This window comes from Monodelphis domestica, chromosome 1 (assembly GCF_027887165.1).
Source record: "Monodelphis domestica isolate mMonDom1 chromosome 1, mMonDom1.pri, whole genome shotgun sequence".
Taxonomy (NCBI): domain Eukaryota; kingdom Metazoa; phylum Chordata; class Mammalia; order Didelphimorphia; family Didelphidae; genus Monodelphis; species Monodelphis domestica.
In genome coordinates this window covers 31,058,698-31,080,463 of record NC_077227.1, presented here as the reverse complement: position 1 = coordinate 31,080,463, position 21,766 = coordinate 31,058,698, and the positions used below count along the sequence as shown (strand labels likewise).

General features: G+C 43.5%; 1 protein-coding gene across 5 annotated transcripts in view; it reads right to left on the bottom strand.

The window, feature by feature from the left end:
- Positions 1 to 21,766, bottom strand: part of HK1 (hexokinase 1) — a 152,972-nt gene that overhangs the window by 82,287 nt on the left and 48,919 nt on the right. Inside the window, exon 1 of one of the 5 annotated variants that reach the window (XM_001380573.4) lies at positions 16,377 to 16,823. The exons of the other annotated variants lie outside the window; for them this stretch is intronic. Within the exon in view, the coding sequence (XP_001380610.1) occupies positions 16,377 to 16,439 (63 nt within the window). The 5' untranslated portion in view covers positions 16,440 to 16,823. Of the gene's footprint in view, positions 1 to 16,376; positions 16,824 to 21,766 lie in introns of those variants that run through there. 5 annotated transcript variants of the gene reach the window in all.

The following is a 21,766-nucleotide window of genomic DNA, read 5'->3' as shown; positions in this document are numbered from 1 at the left end:
TACTCTATAGTGTGTTCTTGAGCAAGACATTTTTTTCCCTCCCTGGGCCGGCTTCCTCAACTGTAAAAAGGAGGGGGTCGGACTCGATCCGTGTTGGCAAACCTATAACACATGTGCTGAGGGGGTATTCAGAGCCCTTTTGTGGGCACACCCACCATCACCCTAACACAAAGTTTATCAGAGTTCATTACTAGAAAGCCGGAGGGATGCAGGGCAGGGCTGCTCCCCTTTCCCTCTCCTCACAGTTTGCAGTTTGGGCACTCGGTCTCTAAAAGGTTCGCCATCATTGGACTAGATGGCCTCTAAGGTCCTTTCCAGGTCTCAATCAAGATCCAATGACCTGAGTTCCAATTCCTGGCCTCTGACACCCACTGGTCCTCTTCAATCTTAAGTGTCCTCCCCCTTTATTTTTCCTGATAGAATCAATTCATGGTTTCTGGCCAATATTCACTCTGGGTGCATTTCAGCGATTCTCTTCTTCCCATTTCCAGGCGGGTGACCCAGGAACGCATGGAGTACAAGCATTCCTCTGACGCAGTAACGTACCCGGATGCCTACCGCAGACAAGTTCTTCATTCATCCATCCTTTTTCCTATACACAAAAGATCACTCCTAATGGTAAATTTTCCTTATGTTTTACACCTTAAAATTATGTAAGGAGTCCATTTTGCCCATCAGCTGTGACTGCAAGCATCACACTCATTCTAGGTTTCTCATGTCCAGTAGTTTTCATCAACACTGATTTGGTGCCTTTAGTATTAATAGTGACATTTGACAGAATATCAAAACAAACAGGCGTTTGGCCAGCCTTTCCCATCTGCCCCAGGAGAGAGCCATGCTTTTTACGTGTGCTGAGGTGCACAATACACAACTTACAGTTTCAAAGCTGGAAGTGCTCAAATATAGTGCGAATACAACTTTCAAAGGTACATACTGGGGGAAAAAAACTTTGCACTATATTCAGGCTAATACGGTAATAGAGAAGTAAAAATACAACCAGATAACCTGACCTCTCAGGACCCTAAGCAACACTGCCAGGAATTGCTCATGGGTATCCCTCAAGTTCCCTAAACAGATAAAATCACCTCTCTGGCCCCCAAATTTAAACTGTTTTAAAGATCTGTCTCACAGGGATGGTTTGAGATTAGGTAAAACAACCTATATAGCTAGGAGCACTTGGCAAACCTGAAAATGCTATGAATGTCCATTATTACTGGCCTGGTGCTATTTACTAATTTTATCAGTGGCTTAGATAAACACAGAGAGGAAAGACTGATCAAAGCTGCCGGTGATTCCAAGTGGTGAGAGATGGCTAACTCATTAGAGTCAGGATGTCAGAAGATCCTGGAGGACTAGAATACTGGGAAAACAGAGTCAGAAGAAACCAACTAGGGATAAAAGTAGACTTACACTTGCGCTAAAAAAAATCCACTTCACAAGTACATGAAGGGGAGGCGTAGTTGGCCAACAACTCAACATGAGTCAGTGGTGCGACATGGGCTCCAGCTGGCTGTAGAAGAGAGGCATCCACAGTATCTAGGATTAAGGAGCTAACAATACCAGTAATCTCCACGCTGATCCTGCTATGCCTGAAGTACTGGGGGGTGGGGAGAGGAACATTTTAGGAAGAATAGGGATAAGTTAGAAGAGTTGTCCCAGAGGGGACAGCTAGATGGTTTTGTGGATAGAGACAAGCCCAGAGAGGATAAGTCCACTTTCTAGCTGTGTGACCCTGGGCAAGTCACTTGACTCCAATTGCCTAATCTTTAGTGTTCTTCTAACTTAGAACCCATACACAGTATCCATTCCAAGACAGAAGAAAAGAAGGAAAAGGAGGGGGAAGGGGAAGAAAGGGGAGGGAAGAAAAGCCTTCCTGACAATGAGAGCCACTACCCCAAAGTGGAAGAAGTGTCCTTGGGAGGTAATGGGATGCCCCTCGATGGAGGTCTCCAAGCATAGCTATGCTTTGGGGGCTCCTTTTTTGCGGATGAGGTGGGGTCAATTGGAGACTCCTTCCAACTCTGAAATTTTGTGATTCTGGAGCCTCCAGTGTTTACATCTGGATTAGCTGACAGTGAGAATTTTGAACCATGGGCATATACTACTAGACTGGCATTCCCCACCTTAAGGCCATCTGACGTTCAAATGTCAAAAAAAATGTCCAAAAAAAAGTCAAAAGTCAAAATTTCAAAAGTCAAAAGGGACTTGGGCACACATTCGAGGCCGTGAATCCTGATTCTGAGTCTTCACCAACTGGCTCTCTCACACCCAAATAGCTGGTCTACACCATGCCAGGGCAGAGCTGGACTCCCCCAGGGAACAAGTTTTCTCTGAGCCACCTAACACTGTGCCTGGCGTCTATAAAGGCACTTAAATTGATGCTTGTGGATTGATTTTGCTGACTGGAGCCGTAGCAACTACCTAACAAATGTTAAGTGGGACAATGTATAAAACATGTTGCAAACCCTCACGTGCCATATAGGACATCCGGATAATGTTGGTGCCATTTTAATGGTTAAAGCCTGCACTAATAAGCCCTGTATAAATGACAGCAACCAATAAGCCTTGTCGGGCTGGCCCAGGAACACGCCCCACCTTCCCTATTTATAACATTTCTATGCAAAAAGCATTCAAAGTGCTAAAGGCTGGATACGCAAATGAATTTATGGAAACCCAGGCAATGATGGTAAAACTCTGGTCTCTGAGGATCCAAAGCACTTTCCATATTGTTTTTCATCCTCAAAGGTGGTGTGGGGCTTCGTGTTCTTTGGTTCTTTCACTTTACATTTTGTCTCTGATGGCAATATCCTCACTGAGCCAAGAAAGCCATTACTTTTCCTTATTTTGTCAATGAAGTGTCTTACTCAAAGTCACCAATAAACAGGGGCAGTGGATCCTGGAAGAAGCCAAGGTGCCAGCCTGTCCTGGCACTCACGCTAAGCCAACAAGGAACCAGGAAGAGAGGCCTGGCATCTGCATGGCAGGGATGGTAGACTCTAAAAGATCTTAGAGCAGAGACTCTTAGCCTTTTGGGTGTCCTGGGCCCTTCTAGCAGTCAGGTAAACTGAGGGACCCCCTCTCAGAAGAATGTTATCAAATGCACAAAATCAAATACATTGGAGTACAAAAGAAACCAATTACAGCACAAGAGTTATCCAAATATTATCTATTATAAATAGTATCTATTTGGATATAGCAAATATAACAATTATACATGGATATATCAAACACTATAAATATTATTTATGGGTCTATCAATCAAATATAATACAAATATATCATTTGATATAAAATATTATAGTAATATAATATAAATATTATACGTTGTTATATCAAATATTATATTAATATTCTATAACCTAATATAAATATTCCATCTGGATATATCAAATATAATACAAACATCACATTGTTGGATATAAAATATTATATTAATATAATGTAAATATTATATTTGGTCATGTAAAATATTATATTCCTATTATATAAACTAATATAAATATATCTGGATATATCAAATATAATACAAATATCACATTGCTGGATATAAAATATTATATTAATATAGTGTTAATATTATATTTGGTCATGTAAAATATTATATTCATATTATATAAACTAATATAAATATATCTGGATATATCAAATAGAATACAAATATCACATTGTTGGATATAAAATATTATATTAATATAATGTAAATATTATATTTGGTCATATAAAATATTATAATCATATTATATAAACAAATATAAATATATCTGGATATATCAAATAGAATACAAATATCATATCATTGGATATAAAATGTTATATTAACATAATATAAATATTGTATTTGGTTATATCAAATATTATATTATATAACCTAATGTAAACATTATATCTGGATATATAAATTATAATAAAATATTGGCTTAATATCATGTAAATGTTATATTTTATTATGTCAAATATTATATTAATATTATATAACCTAATATAAGTATTATATCTGGATATATCAAATATAATACCAATATCATAAAATATTATATCAATATAACATGAATATATTTGGTTGTGTCAAAGATTATATTAGTATTATATAACCATTATATCTGGATATCATATAATACAAATACCATATCAATGGATATAAAATGTAATATTAATATAATATAAATATTTTATTTGGTTATAGCAAATATTATATATGATATAACCTAATATAATTATTACATCTAGATATAGCAAATATAATAAAAATACCATATCAATGGATATAAAATGTTATATTAATATAATGTAAATATTTTATTTGGTTTTTATCAAATATTATATTAATATATAAACTAATATAAATATTATATCTGTATACACAAAATATACGACATATACTTAGATATAAATTATATTTAAATATATTAAATTTTAAATAATTTTATTTAAATAAATATAATTTTTATTTTATTTATATGTATATAAATAAAATAAATTAATATAAATTAAATAAATGTAAATATATTAAAATATAAATTAGATATATATTAATATAATGTAAATATTTAGCTATATCAAATATTATATTTGGATATAGAAAATATGAAACAAATATCATACAGTTGGATATCAAATATATTAACATAATATAAATATTATATTTGTATATATCAAATACAAACATATACATGTGGATAGAGAAATAGTGTGTATTTTGTTATCTCAAATATTATATTCATATAATATAAATATTAAATGTTGATACATCAAATATGTTCATATAATAGAGACATATTTGGGTATATACATATTATATTAATATAATATACATATTATATTTATACATATCAAATAGCATACATTTGGATAGATCTAATATTACATATTAGAGTTCACAGACCCCCAGACTAAGAAAGAACTTTTCCCTTAAGGATACCCTAGTCCAACCATTTGGGGAGAGACAGGAGAGCCATCAAGGTTAACTGGTGGAGCCAAAGTCACCCTGTTCGTTCCTGACCCTCCCTGGAATTCAGGAATGCTTTTTGCCCATCCGAGGGCCCAGGGAAGGAGCAGTGTGGGTGTGCACACTTCCTCTAGGGCTAAGGAGGCATCTCTCCCTCCCTGGATTCTATTTTGAAAGTGCTGTACAGTACATTGCGTGTTTTCGCCTGCCTCCGGAGTTAGTCATCCCCTCCTTACCCAGAAGTAAGACACAACTGGAGCCCCAGATTAAGTCCCAGCTGAGGCAGGAAACATAAAGATGGCCTGCTCGTGGGTCCTTGCCCTTGTTTCAATTCCCTAAAAAGTTTAATGAACTTCTTACTAAATAAAGCTAAGAGTTTTTTAAACGCCCAAAGCTAGGATTATATAAATGTTTCATTAGCAGCAGTCAATGGAGTTGGTGTTTCTCATAGCAGACAACTTAATGCAGTCACACTTTCCCACAAGGGCGCTGCTTGATAAGGCGACTGAGGACCTGAGCTAATTTTATACTAAGCTTCAGGCTGAAACATGAATGAATGTGCGTAAGAGGGGAGTACAAAGGGCTGACTTACAGTCACTCACACACCTCCTAGGACATCACTGATGGAAAGTGGACAGGTTAGACCAGAGCATCCTCGAGGCAAGGGTCCTGCCAACTCTTAAAAGGGCCCGAGGCAGAGAGAAGAGTCTCAAAATTATTTACGGGGCCGGATCTTGGAGTTGGGGGGCGGGGAGGGGAAGAAGGATCCAAACTCAGCTTCTACTGTCAGATAACAATGTAGGGGGAGGCTACCAAACTTCTCCCCAGTTTCAGAAGAGAATTTGAACCACCCAGTGTGTTACTACACTTTCAAGTTCCTCCAGTAAACCTCAACCAGAAAGAAAGAAAGAAAGAAAGAAAGAAAGAAAGAAAGAAAGAAAGAAAGAAAGAAAGAAAGAAAGAAAGAAAGAAAGAAAGAAAGAAAGAAAGAAAGAAAGAAAGAAAGAAAGAAAGAAAGAAAGAAAGAAAGAAAGAAAGAAAGAAAGAAAGAAAGAAAGAAAGAAAGAAAGAAAGAAAGGAAAAGAAAGGAAAAGAAAAGAAAAGAAAAGAAAAGAAAAGAAAAGAAAAGAAAAGAAAAGAAAAACCCCCACAGGGTCTAGGACTCAATTCCATGCACATTTATTAAGAGTCTAGGTAAATTAAACATTGTGTTAGTGGGACTACAGAAATTTTTAAAGCATTCTGTGGAATGGGAGGGGGGGTTCTTTGCATCAAAGATCTCTGATAATATTTTGTCTGTCATCTGAGATATAACAAAAATGATCCAAGGGCTATTCCCCAAGAAATCAGTGAGCAAAGACAAAAACAAAGCAGTCTCTGCCCTTCCAAACTTAGATTCTAAGGAAATATGGGGGTGGGGATGACTGTTCTATCAAAAGCAAGCATTCTCATGAAGAGAAGATGGACACTCACAAAGAGAAATGGACTGCTGTCCATTCAGGGAAGGATCAGAAGCCTGGATGGCTCTCAGGCTGCCATTACTGGCCTCACAGGAAGTTACCTTGGGAAAGGAACCTCACTTGTCTAGGTCTCTACTTGTCAGATCACCAGGATGGGAAGAATAATGCCTTTCCCCTTCCACCTCCTCCAGAGATGTCGAGGAGGAAGGGTCTGGTTCACAAAATGTTTCTGAACAATTCAAGAGTTGTTTGTTTTGTTTTGTTTTGTTTTGTTTTGTTTTTTAAGTAATATGACAAGAGCAGCTAGATGGCTCAGTGGATAGAGAGCCAGGTCCTGGGTTCAAATATGACCTCAGATACTTCCTAGCTGTGTGACCAAATCACTTAACCCCAATTGCATAGCCATTACTGCTCTTCTGCCTTGGAATCAATACTTGTATTGATAAATAAAGGTTTAAACATTTTTAAAGGAAGATGGTGTTTTTATTAATATTGATGAGCTTCCATTTCATAAAAGTTTATAACAGCACCAAGAGCATTTTGGCTTTGGTTGTCAAATAAGCAAAATGTCTTAGAGGCAAGAGAAAGTAAAATGTTTTAGTAGAGAGTGTAGGGTTTTTAGCTCCAGTTTTCATTCCAGGAGCTCATTCTCCTTTAAAATTAGGGCTAACAATAGATTCCTATAGATGTTGTTGTTGTTGTTGAAAACCCTTACTTTTTGCCTTAGAATCAATACTGTTTATTTGTTCCAAGGCAATAAAGGCTAGGTAGTGAGGGTTAAGTGATTTGCCCAAGATTCAAATCCAGGACTTTCCATCTCTGAGCCTGGCTCTCTATCCACTGAGCCACCTAGCTACCCTCCCTACAGCACTTTTTTAAAGCTTGCAAAAGCACTTTACATGCACAGCATTCCTCCTGACTCTCCAGGTCAAGGAATCTTATACAAAAAATGTCATCAGCATTTAGTCCAACTCCTGAAGCCCAGACAGGGAAAATGAATAGCCCCAGATCACTCATTCTTGTTGAGTGGGAGAGCCAAAACTCAATCTAGATTTTCCAACTTTGCATCCCAAAGCTATTTTCACACCCTGGGGCCTCCCTAAAATGTGGGGTTGATTCATTGACAAAATTAAGGCCCAGGATGGGCATTAGATCATCTAATCACATCTCTTCATTTTATATAACAATTGAATAGTCTAATTTTCCCAGCCTCCCTCCCTACCCCCCCTTCACATTCTGGTGCTGAGATTAGCACCAAAAAAAAAAATGATCGCAGAAAAGGAATTTGCTCAAGATTTTATAGTTAGCTGGTGATAGAGAACAGGATTAGAAGTCTCCTGACTCTCATCCAGGGTTCTGAGACATGCGAAATGGGGAGCAGGGGAAAGTGTTGAATTGGCTCAGAGGACTTGGGTTCAAATCCCAGCTTTGACACTTAATATTTCTGGCAAGATGCTTCCCATTCTAGGCCTGTTTTCTCACATTGAAAATAAGGGGTTGGAGTAATAATAACTAGTGTGCTTTAGTGAATAGCATGCCAGGCCTGGAGTCAGAAGACTCATCTTCATGAATTCAAATCTGGCCTCAGACATTTACTAGTTCTGTGACCCTGGGAAAGACATTTAACCTATTTATCTCAGTTTCCTCATCTGTCAAATGAGCTGAAGGAAATAGCAAACTACTCCAGTATCTTTGCCAAGAAAACCCCACATGGGGTCATAAAGAGTTGGACATGGCTGAAAAATGACAGAATTACAACATTTATATAGCACTTTATGGTTTATCTCAATTGGTGTATGCCCTGTGTCTCTCCAAAAGGAACAGAAATTTCCCAAGGGACAGCTATGTTTTCACCCACGTTAGCATTTTCTTTAGCACCCAAAAGGGGTCCTCAATAAATAGAGAATGAGTGATTCTCATGTTACTCAAAATAGTACCTGACATGAACCATTTCCCAAAATACATATCACTTGGGACTAGTTTGACTCCAAGGGTCTGGTCAGTTGTCCCTAAGGTCCTGGCCTTAACAAGCTCCTGGGAAAAAATGAAATGCTTCCCCAGAACAATAAGTGATTTGCTCTGAACTTGAGCGACTGTCTTAGGAGGTGGAGAGAGTTGAATTGTCCCTTGGATGGATAACTGAAAGAGAAAGTTGGGAGAGAGTTGAAATTGACATAGCTGTCTCAAGGATGGAGAGTTGAAACTGACATAGCTAGGAGTAGAAACTGACATAACTAGGATAAAGTTGAAACTGACATCTATCTAATGACTGTGGAGAGAGTTGAAACTGACATAGCTATATCTTAGCTAAATAGTTGAAACTGACATAGCTGGGAGAGATTTGAAACTGATATAACTGTCTCATGGAGTGTTGAAACTTACAACTGACATGCTATCTCTTGGCTGAATACTTGAAACTGACAAAGCTGGGAGAGAGTTGAAACTGACATAGCTGTCTCATGGCTGAGAGTTGAAACTAACATAGCTGTCTCATGGCTGGAAAGGGCTGAAACTGACAAAGTTGTTTCTTGGCTGGAGAGTTGGAAAATGACATAAATGGGAGAGACTTGAAACTGCTATGGCTGGCTCACAGAAGCAGAGTTGAAATTGACATGGCTGGGAGAGTTGAAATTGACATAGCTAACTCAGGCAGGAGAGAGCTGAAATTGACACCCCACCCCACTCAGCTTCCTGGAATTCTAGGGAGAATTTAAACTGACATAGCAATAGCAGCAACTTGAAACTTGAGAGTTGGGAGAGTGTTGAAACTGACAAAGCTATTTCTTGGCTGGAAAGAGTTGAAACTGACAAACCATTGCAAGCCACCTGCCTGGACTTCTAAGGATCTGAATTGATTTTTCTGCAACTAATTTTCTCATATACTCTCCACAAGTTCCCACTCAGCCTTTCATGGGGTCTGGGCTCTGGAGGTTAATTGGTATTTTATCAGATAAGAATCCCACAGAGTAGGCACTCATTGAGACAGTATCAGTCAGTCTGTTTGCTTTTGCCTCCTCTTGTTTGGGAAAGAGGCCCAGGTTGGTACCCCAAGCAAGGCATCAACACCTCACTTGCCTTCTTTAGTCATATGAGAGGAGCAGATGTGCAAATTCTGTTTGAATGGCATACTGTTACTTTTCCTGACTTTGTGTCTATATCCAGACATTTCTCAGTTTTCAGAGTTACTTTAACCTCTTTCAAACTCAGGTTTTACATATATAAAATAGGGATAAGAGATAAAATTTATAAAATGGGGAAGAGAAAATCTGCATAACTTAACTCCTAGGATTCTTGTAAAGATCAAATGATAGAAAATGTGAATAAATAATATCAATAACTAACATTTATATAGCATTTTAAGGTTTGCAATACACTTTACTAGTTATTTAATTCAATCCTCACAATAACCCCAGGAGACAGGTACTATCATTGTTCCCATTTTACCCACAAGGAAAATTAAGACTGAAACTTTAAGTGACTTGCCTAAGGTCCCACAGCTACTAAATGTCTGAAGCAGGATTTGACCCCAGGGCTCCCTGACTTCCAAATCCAGTCCTTGCTGCATTGCGCTACTTAAGTCACTAGGCAAACCTTAAAGCTCTATGTAATGGGCAGTTTGTGAGAAGCAGCACAGTTCACAAAATGTGTACAGTACTTTGAAATCTTGAAAGGGTTATATGAATGAGCGTTCACAGCATGAGAGCTGAAAAGAGAGGCAGTACTGGCCCTGGGGGACCTGGGTTCAAATCCTGACCCTGACATTTACCACATGTGTTTTATCACAGGATAATAAGCCTAGCACTGGAAGGGACCTTTGAGGCCAACTGGTCTATCTTCTTCATTTTACAGATGAGGAAACTGAAATTCAGAGACTTATTGAAGGCCACATAAGTAGTAAGTAATAGATGAAAGATCTGAACTGAGATCCTTCAACTCTTAAATGTACCATACTGTGGTTTGGTGGATCAGAGAGAAGCAAATAAGGAATAAAGTAATGTGTAACTGAGAGTTTCGGTTTTTTTAAGGGGGAAAAAAGATGAATCCTTGAGGGAGGCTACTTCCATATTCTTTGTGGCCCAACCACAAGTGGCTGTAGCAGCCTGGGGCATGTCAGTCCTTAAGTCCTTCTCTCCAGGTCACATTTTACTCATTTATGAAATTAGTAGATTAACTAGACAACCCAACCACTTAGAGCTATGATCCTTTATATCTAAGCAGAAATGCTCAGCACACCCTCCATACAAACATTCACAATCTCACCATCCTTGTGGAGTAAAGGATAAGGGCATTTATTATTTATATTTAGTTTATGTATCTAAATATACTTAACTGAACTGAAGCTCAAAATGGAAATGTATATTTTTGAATGAAAATATTTTCCAACTAATCTTATCTGGGTCATCACCCAAGACCAGATAAGAAAAATTCCTGTAAGTCACTCAGTCCATCAATCAATAAACACTTGTTAAGGTTCAGTCATCAATAGAACCTCAGTTTATTAGTCTGTAAAATGGGTAAGTAGGGGACTAGCTGAGATAAAATCAGATAGCTAATTGTTTTTTTTTTTTGTTTTGATTAAGTCAGTCTGGAAGATAAAATAATCCTTTAAAGGCCAAGTTCTTATTCCTGGAATAGGAATAAGCAAACATATACAAAATCCTGCTTAAAGGGACCTCAGAGGTCATCTTGTCCAAGCTCATCATTTTACAGACAAGGAAACTAAGTCTGGGAGAGGAGAAAACAATTTGTCCCAAGGCACAAAAATAATCAATGGCAAAGCTAGGACTTGAACTGAGGGCCCTTCTTCCACCACCATCATCTTTTGTCCAGTTTATTCTCTCAAGGTCTTCAGATCAAGCAATAATTTTTTCAGTCATTTTTCAGTCACATCTAACTCTTCTTGACCCCATTTGGGGTTTTCTTGGCAAAGACAATGGAGCAGTTTGCCATTTTCCTTCACCTTCATTTAACAGATGAAGAAACTGAGGCAAACAGGGTGAAGTGATTTGCCTGAGGTCACACAGCCAGTATCTGAGGCCACATTTGAACTCATGAAGATGAGTACCTGAGTCCAAGCCCATATTAGCAATAACTTTTATTTCATAATAATAAATTCTCATTTCTCTAGGGCTTTAAGTTTCCAAAGTGCTTTCCTCACCATGTCAGCGCCCAGTGGAAATAAGAGCTGGCTTTGGAGTCAGGAGGACCCTGGGAAGCCTTGGGTTAGTGACTCCAGCTCTCTAAGCCTCAGGTTTCCTTAACGACAAAGCCCCAACACCAGGGAGCTGGACTAAGATCCCTTTCCAGCTCCTGATCTAAAGTTAGGTTGAACATGATTATACCCAATTTACAGAGGAAGAAACCAAGACTAGATCACTTGGTCATGGTTACACAAAGTTCTTTCTTCTCTGGGTGAGATAGGTAGAAGAAATATTATTCCTGCTGGTGTCTTTCTCTCTCAGATTACCCTCCCTCTAATCTGGATGTAGCTTTTCTTGTTGTTCAGTCATTTTTCAGTTATGTTCCCATTTGAGATTTTCTGGGCAGAGATATTGGAATGCTTTGCCATTTCCTTCTCTAGCTTATTTAACAGATGAGGAAACTGAGGCAAACTGGGTTAAGTGACTTGGCCAAGGTCACAAACCTAATAAGTGCCTGAAGCCATACTTAAACTCAGGTCTTCCTGACTACAGGTCCAACACCCTGTCCACTCTGATAATTCTGTAGGCACTTGGGAAAAGTCAAATGAGATAAGGCACTGTAGCCAGTCTTCATTTGTACTTACTAGTGCTCCATTCCCTACCTAGCCAAAGGGAGGGAGGGCCACCTTCCCCTTCCCCAGGCCAACAACGGGCTCTCTCCTCTGGCTATAAAATGGGGGAGGGGCCAGAGGATGGAAGGTGATCTGGGTAGTTTCTAAGGTTCCTTTCAGCTCTGGAGCTGTAGTTCCATGAGCACAAGTTCCTGGCACATAGTAGGCACTTAATAGATGTTTACTTGTGATTTTTGGATTGTAAGTGTCCCTCTAATCAAAACCTGTGCAGTGCCAGGAGCCCCTGGAAGGGAGATGTACTCACGAAGTAATAATATTAACTAATGTGTACACAGCAAAGCACTTCACATATATTATATCTCACTTAGGAGAGCTGATCCAAGGTCACCAGGACAACTGAGAGCCACCAGGCAAAGAAGCTTACACTGCATAGTATGTGCTGCTTGCTCACAGGCCTCCCAAGGTTTCTTCTTAGGCCACACCCAGTTTAAGCTTTTAAAAAGCATTTATTCTCCTTCTTTCTTTGTCACTCTCTCTCTCTCTGCCTCTTTCTGTCTATCACTCTCTCCTCTTTCTGTCTTTCTACCACTCTTTCTTTCTCTGTCTTTGTCACTCTCTCTTTCTGTCACTCTCACTGTCTTTCTCTGTCACTCTCTCCCTCTCTCTGCCTCTTTCTGTCTATCACTCTTTCTCTCTTTGTCACTCTCTCCCTCTTTCTTTCTGTCATTCCCCCTCCATCTTTCTCTGTCACTCTCTCCCTCTCTCTGCCTCTTTCTGTCTATCACTCTTTCTCTCTTTGTCACTCTCTCCCTCTTTCTTTCTGTCATTCCCCCTCCATCTTTCTCTGTCACTCTCTCCCTCTCTCTGCCTCTTTCTATCTCTATCACTCTTTCTCTGTCTTTTTCACTTTCTCCCTCTCTGTCACTCTCCCTCTGTCTTTCTCTGTCACTCTCTCCCTCTCTCTGCCTCTTTCTATCTCTATCACTCTTTCTCTCTTTGTCACTCTCTCCCTCTTTCTTTCTGTCACTCCCCCTCCGTCTTTCTCTGTCATTCTCTCCCTCTTTCTTTCTGTCACTCCCCCTCTGTCTTTCTCTGTCATTCTCTCCCTCTCTCTGCCTCTTTCTATCTCTATCACTCTTTCTCTCTTTGTCACTCTCTCCCTCTCTTTCTGTCACTCCCCCTCTGTCTTTCTCTGTCATTCTCTCCCTCTCTTTCTGTCACTCCCCCTCTGTCTTTCTCTGTCACTCTCTCCCTCTCTCTGCCTCTTTCTATCTCTATCACTCTTTCTCTCTTTGTCACTCTCTCCCTCTCTTTCTGTCACTCCCCCTCTGTCTTTCTCTGTCACTCTCTCCCTTTATTTCTGTCTCTCTTCCTTGTCTGTCTCACCTCCCTTTCTGCCTGTCTGTCTCTCTGCCCTCATCTCTTTCTGTCTCTCTACATATATGTGTATGTATCTGTCTCTCTCCCCTCTTTCTGTCTGTCTCTATATATGCGTGTCTCTGTTTCTGTCTCTATCTCGGTCTCTCTCATCCCCAACCACCTGCACAAAAAAAGGCTTAGCCTCTTGAGAAATGATTCCCTGAATTCTCCAGCCTGAAAGAGGCCTTCGAGGACCCGCCTCAGTCCCTTAAAGCATCCCATACAGATGAAGAGTCAGCATGCTTTGTAAAGACCCCCTCCCCCAACCCTGGGTCACTCAAGCCCCTGACAGAACTGAATGCTGGGACACAGGACTCCCGTTGAGGAAGAGGGGGCAGATACCATCTATGTGTCAGCCTGGGATCATCCCTTCCTTCCCTGGAAGGATAAGGACACCGAAGCCCAGAGGGAGAAAGAAGGAAACTGGTTCTTCCCCAGTGCTGGGGGCAGGGAGATGAGCCTTTGTAGGATCTGTCTGTAGGGCTGCCTGTCCCCTGCCTTTTGCCACCGGCAGGATCTGAGATCCCATATGTGGCCACCATATACTCTATAAGCTACTACGTAAACCTAGAATTCAGAGCTTTGGGCGGAGTGAGCTGGTTCCCTTCCTCTGAGGATTAAGTCAAGTGAGAAAACCTGTCAACAGTTTTTAAGCTACACAGCCTGACAGCTGGGCTTCTGAATTCTTTTTGTGGCCTGGGCCCCCGTGGCTATCTAGTGAAGCCTAGATGGACTCTTCCTTCTTAAAAAACCCTCACCTTCCATTTTAGAATCCATATTGGTTCTAAGGCAGAAGAGTAGCAAGGGCTAGACAGTTGGGGTTAAGTGACTTGCCCAGGGTCACCCAGTAGGAAGTTTCTGAGGTTAGATTTGAACTCAGAACCTCCCATCTCTAAACCTGGTTCTCAATCAGCTAAGCCACCCAGCTGCCTCTCCCCCAACAAAATGATATTTTTAACTAATTGAAGGAAATACTAAATTTATTAGAGAGCAGTGAAAAGTCCCGATGTTTTTCTTCCATCCTAACTTATGGACCCTCTGAATTCTATCCTCCATCTTTGCTCCATTAAGGTTGACTTATTATTTCCTACTAAGACTAAGAACCCGGGTACTTTTTACAATAAAGATGATTATTATTGCTCTAGCTCTAAATCCTATGATCCTACTCTATAATTTTGGAAACAATGACTCCCTTGAAGCCTGAGCCTCAGTTTCCCCATTTGTTATCCCCCTTCCCCTGAATGAGGACAACACAGAGCCAGCCGTCTCCCCCATCACTATGATTTGGCAAGCTAGGAGGAGGCCCCCAAAAAAGGTGCTCAGGGATCCTCCCATCCCCTCTAAAGCAAGGATATCAAGGCAGCAAGTCCCACAAGCTTTCTCAACCATCGATCTCTGGGCTAGGGGCCTCGAGGAGGGCCAGAGCAGCCCTTCCTAATTGGGGCTGCTGCAGAATTGCATCCAGGGCACCAGGGGATCCTCGGACCCCTCCCCTTTATCATTCAGGCTCCCTCAGCGCCCCGGAGGTCCCCTAGGAAGGCTGCTGCTTTGACCTCACACCTCACTCCACAGGTCTGATCCTTCCAGGAGTAGCCCAAGCCCCAGGGTGGAGCTGCCCTTCTCCCCTGGGCTGTGAGATCGCCTTCCAGAAGGGCTGGCCCTCCACCTCGCTTCCATTCCGACTGTCTGGCCAGCTATCGCTGAAGAAACCCGGCGCAGGAGCCCCCTCCCCCCAGCTCCAGCCAGGGCTCCTTCGCCACCAGTGGGCCCAAATTTTGCTTCAATAAGGCTGCGTGTGTGCCCCGGCGGCCCCCCGGCTGCGGGTGTGTGCGTGCATACATCATGTCTCCCGAGACACAGGCGCACAGCCCCCCTGCCCAAGGTTCCGAGAGCAGCCAAAGCCACCCAGAGTCTCCAAGTGTATATGCGTCGGTCGAGCTACCGCAATGGGGGCCACACGGGTCCTGAGCACGCCTGGGGCACGCACCGTCTAGGCTGAAAGCCCACAGGAGCTTATTTTCTTCCCATTATTGGGGGGGGGGGGGGAATGACCACTCCGGAGGTCTGGAGCTGGGAAATCCAGCCAGACAAGGAGGCATGGGAGAGAGGAGGCATGGGAGCCAAGGATGGACTCCTCCCCCACCCTCACTCCAAATTACGGGATGCTGGGAATGCCTGGAGCTGTCCCCCCCATCTTAATGTAAAGCTCTCCCAGCTACCAGCAGCAGGGGACAAAAGAGGGGGGCAATTGCCCCCAGCTAAGAAACGGCTAGACCGGGTTCTTCTGCCCCATCCTCGGCCTGATCCGCTCACCTTCGAAGGCTTTTCCGAATCCTCCGGGCCTCCACAAACACCCCTGCCCTCTCCCCCTCCCCCCACGCTGGGAGCAAACCCAGTGGCCCAGAGGAGGACCGTAACCGAGGCCTTGGGGAGGGGAAATCTTGTTTCCAGCGCGCTAGGCTGTTTGGGGGTAAAAGGGACATCTCCATCTCGTTTTCAAGGACATTGCAGTAAGGCGCTGGGTCTCCTAGGCTGTTTGGCCAAGCACAGACCACCCCGTGCCCAGGCTGGAGCCTGAGGGCGGGGGAGGGCTCCCCGGAAAAACAGGGGGGAGGGGGGCCCGGGATTCCATGCGGCCGCAGCTGCTTTCCGAGGAAATGCACGTAGTTCCTCCAGCTGCAGACGACGGCCACTGGGGAGGATGGGGCTAGAAGGGAGAGGGAGAGGGAAAGAAGGCTCGCAGGGAGGCAGGGCTGCGCACCCCTGGCCCCGCACCCACCTTCTTGATCTGGTCATCCTTTAATTCGGTAAAGTAATAAGCTAGCAGCTGCGCCGCGATCATGGTGCCGGGGAAGGAGAGCCCAGCTCGGGGCTCCTGCGCTGCGCGGAGATGCTGGAGCTGTACCGAGGTCCTCCCTTCCTGCCTCCCTACGCGCAGATTGTAGGGTTGGGGACGCCGCTCCTTCCTCCTCCCTCGCAGACAGAGAAGACGCTTACGCTCGCCACCAACCTCCTCCTCCTCTTCCTCCTCCTCCTCCTCCAGGGGAGGATGACAGCCCTAAGCCGGCCCACCTCCTGCTCTCCCATTGGTTGCCGGCACCCGGCTCTGCTGCATCGGGGCGCCCGGACGGGCGGGGCCTAGGGGCTGGGGCTGGGGCTGGGGCTAGGGAGGCCTCTCAGTCTCGGAGCGCGAAGGGGCTAGCTAGCGCGGGACTCTGGGCGGGGCAGGGTGGAGCCCAGGGCTGGCGGACCCCCTCCCCCAGGCAAGCATCCCGGCATGGGCACGTCCCCCACGTACTATGAGGGCAGCCTGGACGGATGGGCTTTGCTGGGGGTCAGGGGGTCCGGCGTCCCTCCCGCCTGCAGGTCTGGGATGCTGCGGCCAGGGTCGAAGTGATGGCTGGAGAAAGACCACCAGACTAAAGGGGCAGTCCCGCTCCGAGCCCGCTTCCTGCCCTCTCTCCAGAGTTTCTGTCTCTGGGCAGCGACGGGGTTCCTTCAGCCCTGATGTTCCTTCTCCTATGTTCTCGCGTTCTACGTCCCGAGATCCCTTCCTGTACTGACATTCCATGATGCCCTCTTGTAACACTCTATGCCCTAAGATCCCATCCGGGACGAACATTCCTAATACTATCAGGCCCTTTCCCGCACTTGCGTTCTATGCTCTGTAGCTCTCGTTCTAGGTACAGCCCTCCAAGGCCAGTTCTAAGTCGCTGGTATCTGGGTCTCTGGCCTCGGTGACCTTCTCTGTAAAATGTTCTCCAAGCTCCCTCCCATCTCCAGAGGTCGGATGGGAAAGAGGATGGAGGGAAATGGGCCCCAAGACCTCCGGGGATTCCGCAGGCGGGTCCCCGGCCTTGAGGACATCTGGATGGGCGAGGGCTGCGCCTACCAGCAAGCTACCTCTCCAAGTCCGATGATGGAGATAAACCCAGTTAAGACTTAGCCAGGGCAAGGCCCCCCCCACCCCAACCCCTACCCCCGCTTCCTCCACTGGGGAGGGGCGAAGAAGAAAGAGGGGTGTGGCTGAGGGGACGGGCAGGCACAGCCCCGGCGGGACGCGTCACGATCCTGGGCGAAGGAGAAGGGTGGGAGAAGGCTAGGCGCGCCCACCTCGAGATGCCGCCCTCGGAGTCGCCCTGTGCTGGCCGGCTGATTTGCATCACTAGGCCCGGGCCAGACCTGGGCTTGGCGTGTGCTTCCACCTCGCTTTCGCCCACAGACTGGTTCCCTTCCACCTCAGATAGCCCTCGCTGTCCACACCGTCTAGCCTTCGCGTTTGGCTCTGCGTACATCCTGCAGAGCTGAGGAGCCCCATCAACCTAGCCTAGGGCAGGTCATTTTACTAAGACCCAGAGAGGGAAAGACATTCCGGCGCTTCAGCGGTGAATTATTTAATCTTTTAAAGCCTCTCCAGGGATCAAAAGAAATCACCATCTTCCAAACTTATGTCATTAAGCCCTCTGCCAAGCCTAAAAGCCTCTCTCAAATCTGAGCCTCTGCTTCCTTATTCCTCTTCTCACAAAACGTCAGCCCTGCGTCTGAGATCCTGTAACAGATGAAGGAACTGACTGAAAGAGGGGGAAAGCACTTGGCCAAGGTCACTTAGGTCTGGGATTCTAACCCAGGTCCTCGGCCTCCAAAGGCCAAGTCTCCAAGCCCTCTAGAGCTCATTTTAAGCAGTACTTAATCATAGAGACCAAGGTAGCATGCCGGAAGCGTCCTCAGAGACAACTGAATTAGGTAATGGCTTTACAATACTGGCCTTCCGGCTCTAAAGCCAGGGAGAAGCGGGAAGAGTTCAATAGATAGTCATCATTTTACAGAAGCAGAAACAGATCCGGAGGAGAAAGTGAATTAATTCCAAATCTCATTAACTTTAAAATTGGAAGCCACAGTGGCTCAGAAGGGGCCAGAGCTGTCCCTGTGGTGCCTACTGGAGGAGAAAGTCAAAGCCTTTGATACTGTCAGTTGGGAGGGCTCCTGGGAGATCTTGGTGAAATTTGGTTGCCTGGAGCTGTTTTATCAGAATTGGAAAGGACCTTGGATATTGTCTAACAACAATAATTTGTTTACCTAGTGTTTAGAAGGTAGAAAGCTCTTCCCTCCCCCCTAGAGGTCCCATGTCCCCAATCTGTAAGATGGAGGCTATATAAGGGTCCTCTTGGATGTTTCTCTCTCCTTCCTTTCACAAATCCAGGTAGTTGCCAAGTCATTCCATTTCTGCCTGCTCAACCTCTCTGGCACCTGACCCATTTCTTAGTTCTCACCACTACCTCCTTAGTTCTGACATTCACCACATTTTGCCTATTCTACTTTGTTTTTTAATTCTTCCCTTCTGCCTTAGAAACAATGCTAGGTATTGGATTCAAGGTAAAAGAGCAGTAAAGACTAGGCAGTTGGAGTTGTGACTTGCCCAGAGTCACACAGCTAGCAAGCATCTTCAAGTCAAATTTGAACCCAGGACTTCCAGTCTCCAGGCCTGACTTTCTATCCACTGAGCTACCTCACGGTCCCTGGCCTGCACTACTTCTTTCAATAACCTCTTTAAGCTTCTGCCCTCTCTAATCCATCCTCCACATAGTTCTGGAAGGGATTTTCCAATCATACAGACCTGACCACATCATTCTTCTACTCAGTGAATGCCAGTGGCTCTAGAATCAAGTAGAAACTCCTCTATTTGACTTCAGAGGTCTACATAGCTTGGCCCCAACTTATCTTTTCCATACTTATCATACACTATTCTACTTCCTGTGTTCTAAATCCTATCCAAATTGGCCTTGTTTCTGTTTCTCTCACAAAGTATTCTATCACCCATCCTCCATGCCCAGCATGCACTGCCTCCCATCTATCTTCACTTCCCTTAAGACACAGCTCAAACACCACTTCCTACACCAAATCTTGACTGATCTCCAGTTCCTCTCCCTCAACCCCTAGTGCACTTCCTTCCTTTCTAAGCGCTATTCTACTTTCTAGTCATTCCCTGTCCATTTACCTACATATATACAGTCTTATCCTAGAATGAATGGAAGCTTAAGAGTAGAAATGGTACCTTTCTTTGTGCTTCTATCCCCAGGACCTAGTATAATGCCTGGCACATAGCAGGAGACTAAGGCAGAAACAGCTGGGTGGTATGATGGGCAGAATCCTGGACCCATAATCAGAAAGATCCAAGTTTGGCCTGTCTCAAACATTTATCAACTGTGTGACCCTAAGCAAGTCACTTAATCTCTGCCTGCCTCAGTTTCCTCAACTGGAAGTCAAAAATAACACTTGCCTCTCATGACCTTTGGGTGGATAAAATCTGATGTTTAAGAAAACGCTTTACACACCTTGAAGCCATATAAAAATGCTAGCTAATGTGAATAAATGCTGAGGGCTATAACTCATGACTTGAATGAGCTCTGGCTTCACTTCCTTCTCTTGCAGTCTCCAGCTTCCCTCCAGACACAGCTCTTGTACCACTAGATTTATAGAAAGTCATTCCTGGTCCCCTCCCTCACAGAAGTCAGTGATCCTTCGGGCTCCAAATGTTTCATTTGCTTCTATGCTTCCATATTGGATCACTACCCTCTCTCACCAAATAAAATGTAAACTCTTTGAAAGTAAGAGGTGGTTTCCCCAATGCTTAGTTCAGTGCCCTGCATTCAGTAAGGAGACCAGGGATTCCTGACCTTTTATCGAAGCCTGTCCTTTGCAGCTCTCCCTAGAATCTTCCCTTGTGCCCTATTCAGTGTGAAAGGAAATAAATGCTAAAATTTCCCATGAATCTGTGCAAAAGAAACAAGGAGTTCAATTAGCATTATATGGTTATCTACCAAATATTCCCTGATCACCTTGATAAATTTCTCTCATATTCCTTAAAGGAATATATAATTCAATCAGGAATTCTTCAGGAGAGCAGACAATGAATTGGATTGGAAATCCATTTCCCCACTCTCCCATCCCCTAACTCAAACCTCATCTCCTATCAGGCCATTTTGAGTGGTAGGACTACTGCCTCCCATCATGCCATGCTCATGCTCCATTTCCTCATATTTACTACATTTTGTCTCTCATCTGTGCTTGCCTAAAGCTTAACTATCCTTCAAAGTTCATCTCCAGATCCAGCCTCTCCTCTCTATCCTGACCACTCCAGCCCATGTTGATTTTCTCAACTTCTAGAAGAGTTATATGTAATTTAGCCATTAATTATAATTCAATTTTTTGCTGTTATGTCAGTCTTATCTCTTCAAGATAAAAAGTGCTCCTGAGGGAGTTAGTCAGGTGGCTCAGTGGATTGAGGCCCAGGCCCAAAGACGGGAGGTCCTGGGTTCAAATTTGACCTCAGACACTTCCTAGCTGTGTGACCCTGGGCAAGTCACTTGACCCCCATTGCCTAACCCTTACCACTCTTCTGCCTTGGGACCAATACACAGTATTAATTCCAAGATGGAAAATAAGGGTTTACATTTTTTTTAATTTTTAAGAGCTCCTGGGACTCTTATGCTGATAAATAATAATTCCTATTTCTATGTTGCTTTAAGGCCTACCAAACACCATCCTCATCACTGGAAGGGAGGTAACACAAGTCTCATTGTCCCCATTCTGCAAAGGAGAAGACTGCTGTTCACAGTGTGATTTGCCCATTCAGTGAACATCAGAACCAAGTTTTGAATCCAGGTTTCTCATAACCCCAAGTCCAGTGCTCTTTCTAGCACATTTCTGCCTTCTTTCTGTAACCCAAAGTGCCTATTATAGTGCTACACTTCAGTATTTGTGAATTATTGCCAAATTCCTTCTCCAATTTGTTTTGCCAGTTTCCCACTCACTCCCAGGCATCATTCTAAGAGGTAGTTTCTCCTTCCCCTACATGGACTGCCTCTAACTTCATATGTCTCCCATATTTTTCACACACACACACACACACACACCTTTATCTTTCTGAGCCACTCTGTTCCTTTATTTGAGGTCCTTACATTGGTTCTAGTAGGTTAGATATCCCTACCAGGAAAGTAATCACTTAAAGAACCCAAGAAAAGTTGTATAACATTTTGCTTATATGTAGAGATGGATCTAAGAAAGCAGGTTGCAGAAATCAAAGGTTTCAATTAAAGTAGAAAATTTGATTCACAAAATTAATATTCTATCTCTTCTTCCAGTATCAGCTTTCATCTAGGGTATCACAAG